The 15,246-nt window shown below is 43.2% G+C and overlaps 1 protein-coding gene across 2 annotated transcripts in view; it reads right to left on the reverse strand.

Moving 5' to 3' along the window:
- The window catches only part of RAB3B (RAB3B, member RAS oncogene family), a 71,323-nt gene that overhangs the window by 10,696 nt on the left and 45,381 nt on the right, over positions 1–15,246 (reverse strand). For both annotated transcript variants that reach the window (XM_044238222.1, XM_044238221.1), the window contains exons 3-4: positions 12,425–12,543; positions 8,627–8,751 (exon numbers count right to left, since the gene is read on the reverse strand). In XM_044238222.1, coding sequence (XP_044094157.1) covers positions 8,627–8,751; positions 12,425–12,543 — 244 coding nt within the window. The remainder of the gene's footprint in view (positions 1–8,626; positions 8,752–12,424; positions 12,544–15,246) is intronic.

Consider the following 15,246-nt stretch of genomic DNA (forward strand, 5'->3'; position numbering starts at 1 on the left):
ACTGGCTTAGCACCCAAGAACCTGCATGTCTTGACCTCTATCTACTTCCCCAACCTCATCTTCCTGGCTCACACAATGCTCTAGAGACATTGATACTTCTTCTTTTAAGATTATCTGTTTGTTTGGGTCGCCTGGGTGGCTCAGTTGGTTAAGCGACTGCCTTCAGCTCAGGTCATGATCCTGGAGTCCCGGGATGGAGTGGGATCAAGTCCAATATCAGGCTCCCTGCTTAGCCCTTGCCCTCTGCCTGCCTCCTTGCCTACTTGTGATCTCTTTCTCTCTGTCAAATAAATAAATAAAATCTTTAAAAAAAAAAAAAGATTATCTGTTTGTTTTAGTGAGAGAGAGGGTAGGGGGAGGGGAAGAGGGAGAGAGAGAATCCTGAAGCAGACTCACCACTGAGCAGAGAGCCCAACACGGGGCTCCATCCCTGGACCCTGAGATCATGACCTGAGCCAAAACCGAGTCAGTCACTTAGTCAATTGAGCCACCCAGGCACCTCTTGGCACTTTCTTCTTCCTTTTTTTTTTATTTTTAATTTTTAAAATTTCTTTTCAGTGTACCAGAATTCATTGTTTATGCACCATACCCAGTGCTCCATGCAATATGTGCCCTCCATAATACCCACCACCAGGCTCACCCACCTTTCCACCCCCCACCAACACTTTCTTATTTGGTGTCATTGCTCATGTTATTACTCTCCAGCTCCTATTCCTGATCACCTTCATTCTTCACCTGTGGAATCACTGATTGCAAAGAGCTTCCTTTTCTCTTCCTACCCCATCTCCGCCACTCAGAACATACGATGTACCTCTCCACTGTACTCTCATGGCACCTTACACAGTCGTTTCAGTCAGATTCCAACAGGAAAATGGGAATTATTCTTAACATGTAAACCAGAGGGAATTGGTTATACAGGTGATAGAAGAACAAAGAGGCAGACAGAATAGTGAGGAAACCAGAGCTCATCAACTGCAAACAAACTAATAAATCCATTACTACGGCCAAAAGAAGCTGGAACCATGGCCAGAGAAGAGCAGCCGCCTCTACTTGAGGAATGAGGAGTGGGAATATACAGGTGCCCCTTTGGCCTTGCCAGTGTCTCTCCTTGGCTTAATCCAGACAGAAGCCACTGTCACAGGAGCCAGGGAAACACAGCCCACAAATGTCAAACCCGGGGCAAGGGATGGGCATGTTTGCAGGAGAGAGAAAAGAGTGAAGAATGACAGCACACAGGCTAAGGACTGGCAAAGCCATCTACCCAAAGGATGTTGAAATTATCTCTCTATTATTTTGTTCCCCTAGTCAATGAATATCTTATTTTAAAATATTTTATCTATCTATTTATTTATTTATTTATTTTTAAGATTTTATTTATTTGACAGAGAGAGAGGGAACACAAGCAGGGGGAGTAGGAGGGGGTAAAGGAGGCTTCCTGTGGAGTAGGGAACCCGACATGGGGCTCTATCCCAGGACCCTGGAATCATGACCTGAGTCAAAGGCAGACACTTAACTATTGAGCCACCCAGGCGTTCCTATTTATTTATTTTGAAGATTTAATTTATTTATCTAGAGCAAGGGGGAGAGGAAGAGAATCTCAAGCAGACTCACCACCAAGCACAGAGCCCAATATAGGGCTGGATCTCCTGACCCTGAGATCATGACCTGAGCCAAAACCAAGAGTCAGACACTTAACTGAATGTACCACCCAGGTACCCCACCAATGAGCATCTTAAGGGCAGGTAACCCTGTGTTCCCAGGGTCCATCATGTGTTAGGTGATTGTGGCAGATCATTCCCTTGCCTTCCTCTAGAGGATCTGGCTCCCTTTCCCACTGGCAAGTGGCTTGCAGAACCTACTTGTGGGAGGAATATATCCCTGTTCCACTGACATTAGATTTGGTCATATGACTTGCTTTGGCCAATGGATGTGGGCATTCCAAGTCCCAATAGAAGATTTAAGAGCCTTTGTCTAGTTTAGCCACCTCAGATTGGATCCCAGAGTAAGAAGACATATGGAACAGAGTCACAGCTGACTTGTAGCTAGCATCTGTGAGAAACAAACCTTTATTATCTAAGTTCCTAACTTGAGTTATATGTTATCACTAAAGAAATATCACTAACACTGTGACCAAGGGTAGAAATTTGATGAGAAACCATGGCAAGCTTTTTGGGAAAACACCACTGGATGATGATATAATGGGGACATTAAGATTTTTAGTCCAAAGCCTGAGTTTGAGTACTGGACCTAATACCTGTTACCTGAATCATTTAGAAAAATTACATAATCTTTCAATGAAAAAATAAAGACACAGAAGTGTGGCACAGCTCATTATGTGCAAGAAAACACGAGTGTGGACTCAGCTTCTTCATCAGTATAATGGACGGATGATAATGGCATCTTCCAGGCTAGAATTAAGAGTGAGGATCATAGAAAATTGTTTGTGAAAACACCTTGTAAACTATAGTCACTGCACCAAAGTTAGTTATTATCAATGTCAGTTGGGTCTTTGATTCTCTGTAACCAGGGTCAGTGATGCAGGTTTCAATTGTTCATTCCAATCCAAAAAAAAACCCCAAAAACACCAAATGAAAAAACACCACAACATCTAACAGGCACCTAACATAAGCAAGGCAGTGTATAAGGGTCTGTGGAGTCTGAGTGATAAGTAGGAATTATGGGAACTGAAATCATGGACTCAAAGAGAAATAGAGCCAAATGTACCTTCCCATTCAATGAATCCAAATCCCATTTTTTAGATGGCCAAACTAAGACCCAGGGACAGGAAACATGATGCTCAAGGTCACATAGTAAACTAGTGGCAGAAAAAGGATAAAACCCTCAGCCTCCTAAGTCCTACCCCTCAGCCTCCTAACTCCACTATACTTTGTGGGAGTGAGTGTATGTGTGTGTTCCAAAACCACATTGTAAATGAGTCTCTCCTTCCCTTGTAGGCAGAAGTGCATTTCTCTTTTACTATCCTTTGAGTTTTGGCTAGACCCATTTGCATTCAGATTTAGGGAAGGGACAAGAAGTCCCTTTCTGAGGATCACAGGAGGGCAGAGGCCCTAAAATGCCATGTTTCTTTAAACAGGAGTCCCTGGGGTACCTGGGTGGCTCAGTCATTAGGCATCTACCTTTGGCTCAGGTCATGATCCCAGGATCCTGGGATGGAGCCCCACATCGGCTCCCTACTGGACAGGAAGCCTGCTTCTCCCTCTCCCACTCCCCCTGCTTGTGTTCCCTCTCTAGCTGTGTCTCTCTCTGTCAAATAAACAAATAAAATCTTAAAAAAAAAAAAAAAAAAAAAAGAACAGGAGTCCCTGAAACTCCTGTACTCTCCCAAAGATCCACTTGCCTCAGTGACTCCATGGTCTCACCCATATACCAGGAACTTTGAGGATATTGATGACCTGCTGCTACTCACAGCTTTAATAAAAGCTAGCTGCTGGCTGTATCACTAGTCTTGGCCTAGTGAGCTGAGAAAAACTAAAGGAAAGGGAATCCTGAAGAGGAATCCCATAAAGCAGAAGAGAAGCACTTCTATGGTGGCCAGCACACCACTGAAACTTACTTAATTGTTGGAACAGCAGAGCGATAGGATGGATGTGGGGATGAGGAAGGCTGAGCACCCTCCCTCACTGTTCCCGGATCTGATCACATCCTTGCAAAAGTCTTAACGTGGTCCACAAGACCCTTCATGACCTGGCCCCTGCCTGCTTCTCTACTCTCCCCTCATACTACTCTCCCCTTGATTGTCTAGTCCCTGTGGCATGGGCTTCTTTCAGTATCATGAGTGCTTCAAGCTCTACCCCACATTAGGACTATTCTTGATCTGGAATATGGCCCTCTGCCTCCCCCCACACACCCACCCCCACACACACTCACACCCACTCTGCCTGGCTAACTTCTTCTCATCTTTTAGTTCTCAGCTTCAGTGTTACTTTCTCAGAAGATCTTGAGTCTCTAAAATTAGGTTTCTCTTTTCTCACTTTCTTCACAGCACTTGTAACTTATGTTACTTTTATCTGCCCACCATTCCTTCCTTTAGGGAATCACTATTTTAAAAAGTTGTGGTGGCACTATAGGTTATCATACCCGCCTCCCCCGCCACTGGGACAGGCATGTGACTCACGGGGTGGCCAATCACAGTCTTCCCTGACATTGCTATATGGTGGCTGGGACACAGAAGGCATTTTTTTGCAGGAGTTGGGAAGATAATCTGGAGCTGCCATCATCCATCTTACTCCTCATAGACTTTGGAGAAGGAAGGAGGCTGAAGGGATTAGCAAAGTTGAGAAATGGAACGTGCAATTGAATCCTAGATCTAGTGGACTTTCCAGGTATAAGAGCTAATAAATTCTATTTTAAAAACAGTATTTTAAATCTATTTTATTTTATATATATTTATTTGTTTGTTTTTTAAATTTATTTTTTATTTATTTTCAGCATAACAGTATTCATTATTTTTGCACCACACCCAGTGCTCCATGCAATCTGTGCCCTCTATAATACCCACCACCTCCCACCCCCCACCCCTTCAAAAACCTCAGATTGTTTTTCAGAGTCCATAGTCTCTCGTGGTTCACCTCCCCTCCAATTTCTCCCAACTCCCTTCTCTCTATCTCCCCATGTCCTCCATGCTATATTTTAATCTATTTTAAAAACAGATTTGGGGGACGCCTGGGTGGCTCAGTTGGTTAAGCAGCTGCCTTCGGCTCAGGTCATGATCCCAGCGTCCTGGGATCGAGTCCCACATCGGGCTCCTTGCTCGGCAGGGAGCCTGCTTCTCTCTCTGCCTGCCTCTCTGCCTGCCTGTGCTCACTCTCTCTCCCTCTCTCTCTGACAAATAAATAAATAAAATCTTTAAAAAAAAAAAAAAGATTAAAAAACAGATTTGGGATTCTATCACTTGCCATAACAAGAGTCCTACCTCATGCAGAACTTAACACAATTTCTAACAGTTTTATTGAGATAATTCACACACCATTCAGTTTGTCTCTTTAAAACATGTTAAATTATATATTTGTATAATTATTTGTTTATTGTCCCTTATCCATTAGTTCCATGATAATAAATATAATAGCTGTTCTGTTCACTATTATAACCCAAGTACCAGGACAGAGCCCAGCTTAGACTAAGTGCTCAATGAATAAGTGAAAAAATGGATGAATGAATGAATATCTAACCTATTCTGGGTACTTAGGATAATGAACCAAATGAGAAAAAACCTTGTTGCTCTTGAGGTCTAGCAAGATAGACAGGTGTCCAAATAGTCAAATACTAGTAAGCAACAGAGGGAAGCTCAGGAAATTGTGTAGGACAGACATGGTTTACTACGACCTGCCCAAATCTGACCTATTGATTAAGGCCTTCTTTAAGTGCCTCCCTAAACTCAAGAATTAATCTGACTTCATCTATGTTCCTACATAAATCTGATATATCTAAACTGACTCCACTACTTATTAACTTCATAAACTTGAGAAAATTATTTAAGTCCTCTGAACTTCATTTTTCAGAGTATTGGACATACCCTAGAGTACCTACTTAGAAGGGTTATAGTGAGAATTAAATGAAATAATTAATACACAGCATCTCATAGAATGCCTGGATCAATGTCACCTACTATCATAGTTACTATACAGTGAGGTTAAGTAGTTAGGAGCACAGGCTATGGAGGCAGACTTCTGCTTGGGTTCAAATTCTGACTCTACCTGTTAGTAGCTGTGTGACCTTAAGCAAGTTACTCAATTTCTCTGTGCCTCAGTTTTCTCAGCTATTTAAAAAAAAAAAACAATTTACAGATAAGAGAAGTATGTATGTCAGAGGGCTCTAGTGGAATTAAATTAAATGAATATTACTTTAAAACACTCAGAATAGTGCCTGGCACAAGGTAAGCACCTAATAAATATTTAACCAACTCACTTGTTAAAAATCTTAGTCATGAGGGCTTGGCATGCCAATTATATTTTTTCCAAATATAAAACTAACTCACCTTTTAGAACTTAGTCTCGTTTAGTTCTAAGGATTGACATGCTGATTACATATCCTTGTTTCTAATACATCAAAGTATATACATAAAATCAGCTTGCACCCCTCCAATGGCATAAGTCTCTTTGGGAAAGGCTACTCTTGACTAACACTGTCAATGATTTACAGTTCCCTGAACACACAGTGCTGTCCTTGCCTTTACCAGTTTATTCCCCTGAAATATCCTTGCTTCTTCTCTTCCTTACTTGGCTGCTCCATTTGTCTTCAAGATTCAGCTTGGCATCATGTTCTCTTGTCCCCCTGAGTCAGGGGTCTCCTCTGTGCTCCCCCACAACCCCAGCATATCCCTCTATCACAACACCAATCACATGGGGTATCACTGTTTCTGTGCTTCAGACAGGGGAGTGTGTGTCCTATTCCACTACACAGGACCTGGCATACAGTAGGCACTCAGGAAGTCTTAACTGGATTGAAATAAAATGAAGTAGCCAAATACTTAACATAATAAAGTTTAATCAAAATATATTTTTGCAGCGTCTACTCAGTGCCAGGTCATCGAAATAGGCACTGTTGGCACAAAAATAAACTAGACTCATTTCCTGTCTTCATGGAACTTTAGGGGAGATGGACAAGTAAACAAGTGCACCCAAGTGTGATAAGGACTGGGTCTGCTGTGTGGGAGGCAGGGGCACGAAGGGAAGAGGTCTGGGGGCCAGGAGAGGCTTCATAGAAATGTGAAGCTTGAGCTGTTTTGAAAAGTGAGTGGAGGTTTACTGGCTAGATGAGGGTACAGGGTGGGAAGTAGAAAAGAGAATTCTAAACAGAGGCGGTGTAGCCACTCCAGGAAAAAGTGCTGGAGTCTCCCTGGGGACAGCAGGTTGAAGGCATAAGTAATAGCCTAAGGTCACCCAAATGTTTGGTTCACTGTTTGAACCAGGGGGACAGGCACAGGCACTTTCTGGATGCTGTGAACTTCTGTGATGGGGTAAGAACAGCAAGATCCCAGATAACCCAACCTCCCTCTTTATTAAACACCTACAGTTTGCTGATTTCTATTCCAGGCCACCCTGGGGAGCAGGGGAGGGAAAAAAGAAGTATAAGACACTCTCCCACGCATGTACTCATAATACGTGTGATACAAATACATACCACACACAACTCACATTTGTATATTATACAGTTTGTCCACCTACAAGCCCAAGTATCTATACGTCAGAGACCATCAGAGAAAACAACTTTAAACTCCCTACTCCTCAACATTTACAAGACCTAAGTTATAAGACATATTTAGGGAGACTGGTTAAAAGTTAAGCAATAGAGCCTTTCTTTCAGGGGAAGTTTTCTCTGAGGTGACCCTACACTGAACCCCAATATAGAAAAAAAAGAAAACAAAATGAAACAAAACAGGGAAGCCTGGGTGGCTCCATCGGCTAAACGTTTGCCTTGGGCTTAGGTCATGATCCCACAGACCTGAGATCATGTTCCGTATCAGGCTCCTTCCTAAGTGGGGAGCCTGCTTCTCCCTCTGCTGGCTGTTCCCCCTGCTTGTGCAGTCTCTTTCTCTCTCTGGCAAGGCAAGGCAGGGTGCTGCTCTTTGAAGCAAGTATTGGTAGGAGTTCTGCTGTCAGGCCACCAAGACACATCTGAGACACCTGGTCTCAGAGAAGCACAGAGTTAAAGGTGCTTGAACCTTGGAAAATGCCAGAGCATCACTGAGCTGTGCGCTTAAACCACATGGTTTCATCCCTTCATACAATTATTTTTGTTGTGAATTATGTTTTGGTAAAGAAACCTCAGTTTACATTGAGAGGAATTCTAAGACGTATTGTTGTGATTGTTATAAGGACGTTTGATATTAAGGACATGGTCACATCCAGCATATAGAGCCTGCTCTACAGCTGCCAATGAAAAGAAGTGCTTCTCAGAAAAATGGGTTTGTTTTTATTTTAAAGACCATCTCGAGACTGTGTACTTGATTATGTTTCTTGCCTTGTATGGCTGGTAGGAAGCTCAAAGCCAACATTTTGGCCCAACTCTCACGCATGTCAGGGAACTTAAAACATACACATTTATCTCCCCCTGGCTTCCCCTTTTTTTCTCCTACCTTTGTTTTCCCTTTACTCCAATTTTCTTATTTCTTTATTGATGTATTATGATGATTTTTATAAGACACCTCAGAGCCTTTGCGGAAAGAACTGATGAATAAAAGAGTTCATAAATTTAAATTTTGGGGTGCCTGGGTGGCTCGGTGGGTTAAGCCTCTGCTTTTGGCTCAGGTCATGATCCCAGGGTCCTAGGATGGAGCCCCGCATCAGGCTCTCTGCTCAGCCAGGAGCCTGCTTCCTCCTCTCTCCTTGCCTACTGCTCTGCTACTTGTGATCTCTCTGTCTGTCAAATAAATAAATAAAATGTTTTTTAAAAATTTAACTTTTACTTAGTAATTCAGTGTAATAAAATATACACATCATAAATAACAAATTACCTAAAACTCACTAGCACAAAGCTTACATGCACATTGCACAAACATAAAACAATATACACAGAGCACACATGCACATAATTCACAATCACAACACACCCTTCATGTTACATTCCCATGTAAACATGCACACATACACACATGTTGTGCCCATACCAAGCTGCTCGGCAAGGAGCCGGCCCTTCTCAGTGGGAACAACCCTCTCTTCCTCCATGTCACACTTGTTCCCAACCAGGATAACCTGTGCATTGTCCCAGGAGTAGGTCTTGATCTGAGTAGCCCTAAAAAGAGACAGAGAGAGGACAGTGTTAATGACATTCAGTTATGCTAGCAAGGACCCTGCAAAACTCAAAGACGTGGTTTCCCTTCTGGGGCTAGCTACATCCAAGTTGTGTCAATGAACTCAGCTGAGGACAGATGGACACCTGACCCAGCTCTGCCTGCAAACCTCAACCCAGATCCTAGAAGACTTCCTCTAATACATCTGTCCATCCCTCTCCTCAATGGACAGAGAGCTCTTTTGGAAACACCTATCTTTTTAATTTTTTTAAAAAGATTTTATTTATTTATCAGAGATAGAAAGAGAGAGAGCATAAGCAGGGGGAGTGGCAGAGGGAGAAGCACGCTTCCCACTGAGCAAGGAGCCTGATGTGGGACTTGATCTCAAGACCCTGGGATCATAACCTGAGTCGAAGGCAAATGCTTAACCAACTGAGCCCCCCAGGCATCCCTAAAACATCTGACTGACCACGATAAGTCGTTTCTGAAAAGGATTCTCTATGGCCCCCTGACTAGCTGTGTGATGAAGTCTAGAACCCTCAGGTGTTGACCATTCACATCCTGTCTCTCTAGCTTCATCCCACTTCCTCCTACTTCTCACTATCCCGAAATGCTCTTCCATGGCTTGTGCCTTTGCCTATACTGGGAGTCCCTTCCCCACACAAACTCATCCCCCAGGGCCCAGGGCTAGTTTCATAATTCCTTGGGGGAAGCCTTCCCAGGCTTTCTCAGGCCCAGCTAGCCTCTCCCTGATCCCCTGTGACTTACAAACATTCACTGAAGCCTCAGATGGTGATTCTTTGTGGAAACCAAAACGTCAGCAGTGGTTTCCTTCACATGGGATGGTTATAAAACTTTTTTTTTAAAGATTTTATTTATTTATTTGACAGAGAGAGATCACAAGTAGGCAGAGAGGCAGGCAGAGAGAGAGAGGAGGAAGCAGGCTCCCTGCCAAGCAGAGAGCCCGATGCGGGACTCGATCCCAGGACCCTGAGATCATGACCCAAGCCGAAGGCAGCGGCTTAACCCACTGAGCCACCCAGGCGCCCGGTTATGAAACTTTTTAAAAATGCTTTTCTGGGCGCTCCTGGGTGTCTCAGTCATTAAGCATCTGCCTTCAGCTCAGGTCATGATCCCAGGGTCCTAGGATCAAGCCCCAAGTTGGGCTCCCTGCTCAGCGGGAAGCCTGCTTCTCCCTCTCCCACTCCCCCTGCTTGTGTTCCTTCTCTCACTGTGTGTCTCTCTCTCTGTCAAATAAATAAAATGTTTAAAACAACAACAACAACAAACTTTTCTGTAGGGGCGCCTGGGTGGCTCAGTTGGCTAGGCAACCAACTCTAGATTTTGGCTCAGGTCATGATCTCAGGTCATGGGATTGAGCCTAGAGTCAGATTCCAGCTCAGTGTAGAGTCTGCTTGTCTCTCTCCCACTGCTCCTCCCCCTCCCTGTTTGCTTGCTCTCTCTCTCTCAAATAAATAAAATCTTTACAAAACATTTTTCTGTATTTTTCAAATTTTTTAAAATGAGCATATGCTACTTATATAATGAGAAACAAAATTTTAATATAATGAATAAAATAGGAACCTTGTATTGTGGATACAGCTATTTGTGGGGATAGGACTCTGTCTCTAATTACCCTATCAAATAGAAATGATTACTTCTCCTTTTGGTCCCCTGCACCTTTACCATGGCACCTGTTACATTTGGCTGGATTTGTAAGTCCCTCCTTGAAGGCGAGGATAGTCTCATTCATCTCTGGAGTGCCAGTCCTCAGCACAGAGCAGAGAAGGTGTCAGCAAGTGTCTGATGAACGGATAAGCCAGCTAATAGTTAATCCCAAAGCAGATCTTAAATGTGGCCCTGTCACTCTAACTCAAGCCTAACTGCAACATGGACCTATTAATGACTCTGCTCCTAAAGCTGATCCCTCACTAATCTTTTCTTTCTTTAAGGGTGAGAAGCCATTCCTTCAAGGTACAGAATTCACTCAGCCACATTTGTTGTGGGCTGACAAAGCACCAGATTCTGTGCTGAGCACTGGGGCTTAGACGGCTAGTCTCGGGCCACGTTGCTAGGAGCAAAACTGAAAGGCCAGAGCTTGGGAGAAAGAGACACTCAATCTTCAGCCTCAAGGCAGATAACTGGAGCCCAGTCTCCAGGTCTCCCCAAACTACTCTTCCTGTCCTCTTCCTCCCTCCTCCCACCCCCATTCACTCCCAGCTCCCAGATTAGCAACTCAGGTTATTCTTGGAGAAATCGTCACCAGGTGTTAAAATCACTGTGTTCCTGAGACAGAGGGAACAGGGACTGACGGTGAACAGGAAGAAGGTCAAGGCCGACAGGGAATGAGCAGCGTGGAGACACTTAAAGAAAGAGCTCATCCATGATAGGAGATGCGGGGAAAGATGGAGAAGGAGGGAAAGAGGAGGAGGGGAGACAGACCATGACTGAAGAGAGGAGAGGGAATAAAAAGGGGGGAAAGGAAAAGGGAAGAGAAAAAAGGAGTAAAGAGGAAAGAGAGGAAGGAAAGGTGAAAAAGAAGATAGGGGGTACTTGTTAGAAAGGAAGAGAGAGAAAGGAGGAAGGGGAAGGTGACCACTAGGCTGAGAGGGAGAACACAGATCACTGTGAATGACAGACATGTGGACTGCACCCTGGACAGTCGGCAAAGCCACTCTCAGCTCAAGCCTGCAACGCACCAACAGTACTTCACAGATCATGGCAACTGTTTTGTCAGAGAAGGGAAGTCCTCAAAGGGTAGCTATTATGCTAAGGGGAGCAGGAGGTAAGCATAGCCCTGGCCAGCACTGCTGCTGTATGCCTGGCCTGTTCAGCCTCTCTGATTCTGAAGAAGACCCATGGCACAGATGTTCCACCTCCTCCCATCCTCATCCTTTCCACTGGGCAAGGCTCCTGGCCCTCCCTCTTACCTATCCTTTCCTTCAGCTCCCTTCTCCCTGTGAGTTATGCTCCAGGAAGGAATTTGTAAATTACTCAGAGGTTGTACCTCTGGAGCTAATTTCCATGGTATACTGAATCTTTATAAACTTGGACTGGATGTACTCTTGACCCCCAGCCTAGGGATAAATTTTATGGGGAAGTCATACGTGGATTCATTCACTACTGTAACCAGAATGATTTTCCCAAAACATTAATCTGAACCTGCTGGTTCCCTGTTCAAATGTCATCAGCTAGGAGATAAACTCCAAACTCCTTACCCCAGCACTCAAAATTCTTCAGGACCTCTGGTCTTCCTATATCCCTCACTTACCTCTGGTCTTTGCACATCTGCATTCTTTTCCTGTAATGTTCTTATCTATTCACCCCCTGGCTAAGTCTTACAAAGTCTTACATCTTACAAAATGTAGCATCTGAGTCAACAACTCTAGGATGTCTTTCCTGCTAACCAAGTGGGTCTGAGCCCTCTACTGGGTTCCCACAACCCTGGTGCGTGTCTCCATTACTGCACATCATGATATTCTCACTGCTTGCTTGGTGCTCTGTCCTCTCCTCTCATCTACATGCTCCTTGAAACCAGGAGCCATGTCTGATTCTTCTAGATTTCCCTAGCATATAACACAAGGCCTAGCACACATTAGATTTTTCTAGACAGTTTGATGAATAAAGAATGAGTGAGGTGAATGAATGAATGAGGTGAATGAATGAATCTCATACCAATCTTGGACAGCATTGAAGGATTCCTCATTGGTAATGTCATACATCAGAATGAAGCCCATGGCCCCACGGTAATAGGCTGTGGTGATGGTCCGGTATCGCTCTTGTCCAGCAGTGTCCTGCATAGGAGAAAGAGTTAGCCTCCTAGAAAGTCTACTTTTGTTCCTAAAAAGTCCTCAGAATAATTAAAAAATAACCCAAGGTATATTTAAGGAGCACCTATTGTGTGTCTTGTATTGTATTTGGTGGGTAGAATAAAATGTTTTTTAAAAACCTCATAAAAACTGGGGCATCTGGGTGGCACAGTCAGTTAAGCATCTGCCTTCAGCTAAGGTGATGGTCTCAGGGTCCTGGGATTGAGCCCCATATCGGGCTCTCTGCTCAGCTTTTCCTTCTCCTCTTGTTCCTTCCCACCCCCTATGCTCTCACTCTCTCAAATAAATAAAAATCTGAAATAAGTCAAGCAGAGAGAGTCAATTATCATATGGTTTCACTTATTTGTGGAGCATAAGAAATAGCATGGAGGACAAGGGGCGTTAGAGAGGAGAAGGGAACTTGGGTAAATTGGAAGGGGAGGTGAACCATGAGAGACTATGGACTCTGAAAAACAATCTGAGGGGTTTGAAGTGGCGGGGGGGGTGAGAGGTTGGGGTACCAGGTGGTGGGTATTATAGAGGGCACGGCTTGCATGGAGCACTGGGTGTGGTGAAAAAATAATGAATAATGTTTTTCTGAAAATAAATAAATTGGAAAAAATATATATATAAATAAAATCTAAAAAAAAAAGAAAATGCATAAACTAAAAATAAATAAATAAATAAATAAATAAAACCTCATAAAATTTAATAAGAAAATAATTGAGGGGCACCTGGTTGGCTCAGTCAGTAGGGCAGACAACTCTTGATCTCAGGAGGTCATGAGTTGGAGCCTCATGTTGAGGGCAGAGTTTACAGGAAGGAAGAAAGGAAGGAAAGAAGGAAGGGAGGGAGGGAAAATAATTGAAATTTCAACAGAAAAAATGGCAAGAGGAATAAACAATTCAAAGGAGAAGAGACCAGTGAATAATTATTATATTAAAAGATTTGAACTATTTTTTTCTAAGATTTCATTCATTCATTTGACAGAGAGAGGGAGCAGCAAGCCGTGGGAGAGGGAGAAACAGGCTGGTGGAGCCGAGAGCCCAATGCGGGGCTCTATCCCAGGACCCTGGGATCATGTCCTGAGCCGAAGACAGACACTTAACAAATGAACCACCAGGTAACCCAGATTTGAACTATTTTAAATTATAATTCCCATTATAGATGAGGATATAGTGAGATGTACAACCTCACACCTTGCTCATGGAAACTTGGTTGAGTCTTTCTGAAAATCAATTTGGAAGTCTCAAGATCATTAAAAATATTTGCACCTTTAAAAAATATATATTTTAGGGGCGCCTGGGTGGCTCAGTGTGTTGGGCCGCTGCCTTCGGCTCAGGTCATGATCTCAGGGTCCTGGGATCGAGTCCCGCATCGGGCTCTCTGCTCAGCAGGGAGCCTGCTTCCCTTCCTCTCTCTCTGCCTGCCTCTCTGCCTACTTGTGATCCCTCTCTGACAAATAAATAAATAAAATCTTAAAAATATATATATATTTTATTCATTTATGACAGAAAGAGAGAGTGAGAGAGGGAACACAAGCAGGGGGAACTGGAGAGGGAGAAGCATGCTCCCCGCTGAGCAAGGAGCCTGACGTGGAACTCGATCCTAGGATGCTGGGATCATGACCTGAGATGAAGGCAGATGCCTAATGACTGAGCCATCAAGGCTCCCACTCTTGATGGAGTGCAAGGCTGCACTCTTGACCCAGAAATTTTCCTCCTCAAAACTTATGCTACAAAATTAGAAAATCAGACCTATGCACAAAAATATTTGTTGGGACATGCAGCAGTGCTTGTATATGTGATATAGTATCACTTTTCTAACTATAGATGTAGAAAAGAAAAGTGGAAAAAAGCATATCAAAGGATTAATAGTTATTATCTCTGTATAAGAGTCAAGAATTACAGGGATTTTAATTTTTTTCATGCACTTTTATTTTATCTACAATAAGCACATGTTGCTCTTATATAAGGAGAAATAAATATTTTGCTTAAAAAATAACCAACACAATTCTTTATCTCAAGCAGATCACAGCCCAGTTGGCAAGACAGACGTGTAATCAAGCAAGCAAAAACAAGACCAACAGTGTGGTGTCACTGGAGCACATTGGGATGCTTCACAAACGTCCACACAGCCCTTTTGTGAGGAACCAGCCAATCTTCTCTGTTTCATTACAATTTCAGAATGCATGAACCTCGAGCATGTATAAAACATTTCCTCATATATTAGCTTATTTAAGTTTTATAAAATCCCTGTGATGTAGGTATTATTAGCATTTATATTTTATAGCTGAGAATACAAAAATGCAGACAGGGCATGTGACTTTCCCAAGGTCACAAAGCTGGTGACACAAACTATGCCTTAAATCCAGGACTTGTGATTCCAGATCCAAAGCACATACCACTAAACCTTAATCAAAGAAGGATGTACACACAAATATTTCCTGAACACAATCTACAATGATAATAAAAACAAATAAAGGAACAATAATAACTACACCATGTCATTATTTGTACATATGTTGCACCTGTTATCCACATACTCAGAAACACTCTGTAGGTTACTCCATTTTACTCCAGATGAGGAAATTGAGGCTTAGACAGATCACCACTGTCAGAATTGCAATTCAAAATAAGTCTATGTGGCTTCCCTATGACCCTGCAATTGCACTACTGGGTATTTACC

The sequence above is a fragment of the Neovison vison genome, chromosome 2, assembly GCF_020171115.1.
Source record: "Neovison vison isolate M4711 chromosome 2, ASM_NN_V1, whole genome shotgun sequence".
NCBI lineage: Eukaryota > Metazoa > Chordata > Mammalia > Carnivora > Mustelidae > Neogale > Neogale vison.